The sequence below is a fragment of the Nicotiana attenuata genome, unplaced genomic scaffold, assembly GCF_001879085.1.
Source record: "Nicotiana attenuata strain UT unplaced genomic scaffold, NIATTr2, whole genome shotgun sequence".
Lineage (NCBI taxonomy): Eukaryota > Viridiplantae > Streptophyta > Magnoliopsida > Solanales > Solanaceae > Nicotiana > Nicotiana attenuata.
The window spans coordinates 76,154-83,109 of record NW_017671656.1 but is presented as its reverse complement, the minus strand read 5'-3'; the positions used below and the strand labels follow the sequence as shown (position 1 = coordinate 83,109).

The 6,956-nt window shown below is 36.3% G+C and overlaps 1 protein-coding gene across 2 annotated transcripts in view; it reads right to left on the bottom strand.

The window, feature by feature from the left end:
* Positions 1-6,956, bottom strand: part of LOC109209529 (peptidyl-prolyl cis-trans isomerase CYP18-1) — an 11,126-nt gene that overhangs the window by 3,222 nt on the left and 948 nt on the right. Inside the window, exon 3 of one of the 2 annotated variants that reach the window (XM_019372815.1) lies at positions 4,765-4,818. The exons of the other annotated variant lie outside the window; for it this stretch is intronic. Coding sequence (XP_019228360.1) covers positions 4,765-4,818 — 54 coding nt within the window. The remainder of the gene's footprint in view (positions 1-4,764; positions 4,819-6,956) is intronic. 2 annotated transcript variants of the gene reach the window in all.

The following is a 6,956-nucleotide window of genomic DNA, read 5'->3' as shown; positions in this document are numbered from 1 at the left end:
AGTAGAGAGAGATGAACTAGAACCCCCCCCCGACCCCCCCACCCCACCACACACACAAAAAAAAAACAAAAAAAAACTCAAAAAATATCTTCAGATAGTTCTAGTGGATCATCCACGGCGCTTATGGTGACGAAAGATCCTCTCAATCTTTATTTCTCGACAAAACAGCAAGAAAAGGGAAAAGGTGATTCTGGTTTAGGTTTAGAAGCCAAGAAGATTTTGAGGGATTGCGCTGTAAGTGCTTTTGCAACATGGATCTACGATGAAAGGCTCCTTCTCAATTGTGTTTAACTAAAAAACTTTTGATAAATTCATTGAGGCCGTAAGACAATATGGCCCAAGAATGAAGCCTCCTAGCGATCATGAAGTTAGAGTAACTCATCTTAAAAAAGAGGTGAGGAAGATAGACAAGGTTGTTGCGGAGCATAGAGTGGAATGAGACAAGTTTGGATGTTCTATTATGATGGATAAATTGACAGCACGAATCGGAAAATTGGTCATAAATGTGTGGTGAATTCTCCAAGAGTTAGTGTTTTTCTTGAATATTACAGTACTAGCAATTCTTCTACGGATTCCACCAAAATGTATAACTTGTTTGCAAAGACTATTGAGAAAATTGGGAAGGAAAATGTTGTACAAGTTGTTACCGATACGCTAGTGAGAATGTTAGCACGGGTAAGATGATGCAGGGTGCGTATATACATATTTATTGGACTCCATGTGCTACCCATTGTATCAATTTGCATATTCAAAGAAAACTCATATACTTCAGGTCACTTTAATATAGTTATCTTTAAAGCTTTAACTTTATTTATACTTATGTCATATTAACTATAAAATTGTTATTGTTACTTTTACGGTTTTCACTAAGGCCATCAAGATATATTCTTACATCAGTCAGAGACCATTGTTGTGAATTTGAGAAGCAATTTACAAATCAAAGAAATCTGGTGAGACCGGCCAAGACAAGATTTGCGACGGTTTTCTTGACTTTGCATAGTTTTTACTTGCAAAGGAAAAACTTGAGAAAGCTAGTTCTTTCAACCGAATGGAAAGAAAATAGATATGCAAAGGAAGCTGCGGGGAAAGAAACGGCTACCATCATTTTGGAATGATGTTGTTCAGGCACTTAAAGTTGGTGGTCCTTTGATTAAGGTACTTCGCATGGTGGATGGGGAGAGAAAACCACCAATTTGCTATTTTATAAAGCTATAGATAGAGCCAAAGAAACTATTAAAGCGTCATTTGAGGGAGATCTGAGGAAATATGAGAAAGTTTTCGAGATCATTGATATGTGATTGATTCAACTTCATCGACCTTTGCAAGCAGCAGACCATATTTTGAACTCGGTATTGATTTACAAGAATAATAGCGACAGGACTTTAGATTCAGAGATGTAGGTTGGATACCATAAACGTATTGAGAAGTTAGTCCCTAATGCAGCGATGGTAGATCAAATAAGGGAGGAGTTTGATAAGTACACACAAGCAGATGGCCTATTTGGTTTATTGACGGCTATTAGAGCCAGAGACATAAGGTCGGTAACTAACTTTAATATAGATGTCCTTATAGCTTTAATTTATTTGATTTTATTTATTTATTTATTTATTTATTTATTTATTTATTTATTTATTTTATACCCATTAATTTTTAAAACATTTTTCTATAGTTGAATGGTGGATGCAGTTTGGCCATCAAACTCCAAATTTGCAAAAGCTTGCTGTCAAAGTACTAAACTTAACTTGTAGTGCATCTGGATGTGAGAGAAATTAGAGCGTATTTGAACATGTAAGAAGCAGATTTATTATATTAATATATTCTATATTGTACTATTATTAGTATCTATTAATTACTCTCGACAACTTATGCGCAGATTCACTCCAAGAAAAGGAATAGACTTGAGTTATCGCGTCTCAATGATCTAGTGTATATTAAATACAATAGAACATTGAAGCGTCATTATGACGCTCGCGATACCATTCTTCATATACTTCTTCTTCTTCATGATTTTGGGAGGATCCAATTAACCATTCATTTGCCTCAATATTATTTGAATCAATGGTATCGCGAGCTTCATAACGACGTTTCGTTGTTCTAATTTAATATACACTAGATCATTGAACCGCGATACTTCAAGCCTTTTCCTCATCTTGGAATAAATCTGCACATAAGTTCTAGAGAATACTTAATAGATACTACTCCCTCCGTTACAAAAAGATTGTCTTAGTTTGACTTGCCACAAACTTTAATAAAGAGAAGACTTTTAAGATATGAGGCCTTAAATAAGCCATAGTATTTATGTGGATGTAAAACTTTTGAAATATTTGGTCTAAAACCTGTCATAGCATTTTTGTGACTATAAATGTTCCTATTAAGGAAATATTGAAATATGACAATCTTTTTAGAGCAGACTAATAAGGAAATAGTGTTAATCTTTTTGAAACCGAGGGAGTAATAATAACGTAATATAGAATATAATAAATCTTATCACATGTTTAAACACACTCTAATTTCTCTCACATCCGAATGAGCTACAAGCTATACTTAGTACTTTGACAGCAAACTTTTGCAACTTTGGAGTTTGATGACCACGTTGCAACTACCATTCAACTATCGAAAAAATATTTTAAAAGTTAATAAGTATAAATGAATCAAATAACTTAAAAGTAAAGCTATAAAGACAACTAAAACAACTCACTTCCCTGGTGACCTTATGTCTCTGGCTCTAACAGTTGTATTATAACCAAATAGTGCATCTCCTTATGTATACTTAGCACGCTCTGACCCTATTTTATCTATCAGTGTTAAATTAGGGACCAACTTCTCAACACATGCATGATATCTCAGCCACACTTCTGCATCTAAAGTGCCATTGCCATTATTCTTATTAAATAGACCCGAGTAATAATATGTTCTGCTGCATGCAAAGGTCGATGAAGTTGATCCAACCACCTTCTATCAATGATCTCGAAAATTTTCTCATATTTACTTTCATCGGTCTCAAATGACTCTTCAATAGCTTAGGCTCTATCCATATCTTCATAAAGATAGCTCATTGGTGGTTTTCTCCCAATTCGCCAAATGAAGTACCGTAATCAAAGGACCGCCAACTCTAAATGCCCGAACAACGTAATTCCAAAATGATGGAGAAATAATATGTCAGACAGCTTCTTTTCCGCACGTTCCTTTGCTAATCTACTTTTTTCTATTCAGTTGAAGTGACTAGTCTTCTCAAGTTTTTCTTTTGCATGTAAAATCATGCAAAGTCAAGAAAGCCGAAGTAAATCTTGTCTTGGCCGGTCTCACCAAATTTCTTTTGTTTGTAAATTGTCTCATCAAGTTCAGCAACAATAGCCTCTAACTAATGTAAGAAAATATCTTTATGGCCTTAGCAAAAGCTGTAAAATAATATTTTAATAGTTAATAAGTATAAAGAAAGTTAAAGCTATATTAAAGACAACTACATTAAAGTTACATGAAGTATACGGGTTTTGCCTTGAAGATGTCACCAAATATCGAATTGATACATTGGGCAGCACAATGCAATCCAATAAATGTGTGGGTACACACCCTTCAACACGCTATGACATTCTCAATAGCGTTACCAGTCGCAATTTGTACAACATTTTCCTTTCCAATTTTCTCAATGCTCTCCTCAAACAAGTTGTACATTTTGGTGGAATCCATGGAAGAGTTGCTAACGTCGTAGGATCCAAAAAATACACTACCTCTTATAGAATTCACCAAAACATTGATGATCATTTTTCTATTTCGTGCTGTCCATTTATCCATCATAATGGAACATCCAAATTTGTTTCTTTGCACTGTATGTTCCTCAACAATCTTATCTACTTCTCCACCGCCTTTTCTAGAAGAGAAACTCTGACTTCGTGATGGCTAGGAGGCTTCATTTCCCTAGCCATATTGTCCTACGGCCTCAATGAATTTAGCAAAGCTTTTGTAATTGACACAATTGAAAGAAAGGAAATCCTACATCGTAGATCTATGTTGCAAAATCACTCACAGCGTGATCCCTTAAAATCTTCTTGGTTCTTTCTATACCATCATCACCTTTTCTCTTCTCCTGTGATTTTTACGAGAAATAAAGATTGAGAAGACCTTCGTCCTAAACCATGCCATGCATGATCCACTGCACTAGTTGAAGACATTTTTTAATTTTGTGGGGAGGAGACCCTATTTCATCATCTTCATCCATTTCATCATCTTCATCATCAATAAGATTAGCCACATGTGCTTTGTAGCTCATTTGAGTTTTACCACATTTTTCTTTTTAACAAACGCTTTTATTTCTTCCCTCAGCCGGACAAACTAGACATTGTACTACATTTTAAACCCACCAAGTAAATGTTGTTTATGACGAGTAATTCCGCCTCGGTAAGTTTTTTAGCAAAACACACATTGAATTGCTCATTTTTTTGCTCCTCGTATTCCAAGCTATTTCATTCTATTTGCTACCGTTAGATGATGCCATTGAGTATACTGTTTATAGACAAAAATAATAGTTATTATGTAATCAGTTGTATATTAAACCTGCAAAAAAAAATGCAGGTAATGGAGGAAGCAAAAAACTGAATAAAACAACTCCCGAAACAGAAAACAGAGTTTGTTGCCGGAAAAATAGAGTTGCTATTGGAAAACAAAAGGAAGAAAAGAAATTGTTGCCGGAAAAAGATAGTTGCTGCCGGAAAAAAAAGAAATAAAAGAAAGAAGAAAGAAGAAGAAAATAGAAAAAGAAGCAAGTACCTGAATGGCTGAACCCTGGCTGTTGCGACTGAAAGAGGAAGAACCGAAGAAGAGCTGCGCAAAGGTCTGAGTCTGACATGAAAACCCTATATGTTGCATTTTAAGACATTGTCTTTTTTTAGAAAGAAAAAAAAAAAGCAATGGTTCTCAACGTCTTATCTCCTCCTTGTTGCCTCCTCGCTACAGAGCAAAAAGGCGACAAATGTCTGCTTCGCATCGCCTCACACTTTAAGCGCTAAGGCGAGCGCCTTTCACGGCACTGCTCAACTCTCTATAGTACAAAAATAGGTATGTATATATAAACCTCCTTGAAGCTGGCCCTCACAACCCTCCTTGAAGGCTGGAATGAAGAGATCTCATTGCTAATTATTTTGCCCTCTTTTTACCTCAGAAAAATCAAAGGTTTGAAAAGTTCTTTTCCATTCAACTTAAACAGAAAGTTTTTGCATGTGAATGAGGCATGCTTGAAGATCCTCATTTTACAAGGGTTTTTTTCAATAAGGAATTAGAAAGGTCTTTACCACTTTAAGTATCCCCTACCTCACACAAGGTAGGAGTAAGGTCTGCGTACACTCTCCCTCTTCAGACCCCGCTTTTGAGGTGAGTATGTTGTCATTGTTGTTTGAACCAGAAGAGCAAACCTTCCTGTACTAACACACAAGCATTTTGTATTTGCAATTCAACAATGTTACCCAAACTTCTCTGCTTGTTTGATATGACCTCCTTTTTAAGGTTATTAGAGAGGGCATCTCTTTTTATACCTTTTTCATGTCTATTTCACAAGACATTATCGCATTCACTGAAACTATATCCTTTATGGCTATTCCAGGAAGCTGTAGCCTACAAAGGTCGGATACAGTATCCCTTGCGCCAATCTGGAAGATCTTTCACTTCAAAGGGATGTAGCAATTCAATTACTCCAACCAGATAGAATAAACTAAGTTTTCCAGGAAGATAAGACACTTCAATTTTATCTGAATACCAGGAAGATAAATCTTTCTTTTTCTTTTGAGGATGAGGATGATAAATCGTTTTATATAGTTTAACAGGATATCTTAAGTAGTAACTTTCTCTATATTTGTATTTGGTTCTTATATAACTGCAGTAATGACAAGTTAGGAAGGAAGACTGATGCAGCAAACACAGCTGAACCCATCTAGGTCACTTAAACTTAGAAAGCTGCATTAGTAAAAACAGACTTTTATCCTCAGAAGGTGGACGACCTGTCGGCTAATTATGGCTTATCAGAAGGCAAATTTAATAAGTCTGTCTATATTTTAAGCATGAAGATATTCAGCAGGGGAGAAAGTGGAAGAAGAACAGTCAGGCGTTAGACAAAATATACAGATGGATGGTAATCCATCCTTAATAAGCACAAAGACAACAGAACATGAATGTCCATGTCCATTGATAGTCGTAATATAAACATCCAACAAGGTCAAGCCTGTCCTTGGAACCCCAAAAGCTCATGCGCAAAAAAGCATTTTGCTTTCAAGTTATAAGGATGGAAAAAATGTACTATTATGTGGACACGAAAAATGATTCATCATTGCTAAACACCCAACTACCCATATAATGATGGGATGAAGCCCATGTCTGGAGCTAACCACTGAAGAATCATTTACATAAGGGAAACTACTCAAATTCCCAAACTGTCAGTGTGTTAGGTAAAGAATAACTAGGAGGAGGAGACAACTCTCTCTAAGGAACTCAGCAAGATAGCCCCGTGACTTTTGGAGAAGGGGTGCCTCCTCCTAAACAGATCACAGTAACCAGGCACAACTGCTATTTACCAAAAATACATGTATTGTGGGGGTTGACGCCTGCCTGCCCAATACTGGAGGTGCCTATGACCTGATGATAAGGGAGCCGGCAACCAAAGTCCCAGCAACGGCGACCCTAACTAAATCAATCCTACGGTAATGCAATTCCTACTACCTGAACAGGCAATGGAATTAGAAATATTATAGAAGCGCTAGTCAAACGATTTGGCCTCTGTCGGACCTAAAGCCTTAAATTGGATCCTTAAAAGGTAAAGGTCAAAATTAACATCCACTACTATATAATGCCAAAAGGAAAAGAACAAACCTGTCAAATTTTTTGCTAGGCCTATCAAATTGCAAACAAAGTTCTATATTTTTTGCTACCAACTTCAGGCAAGCGTGGAAGAAAACAGCTAATCAACACCTCCC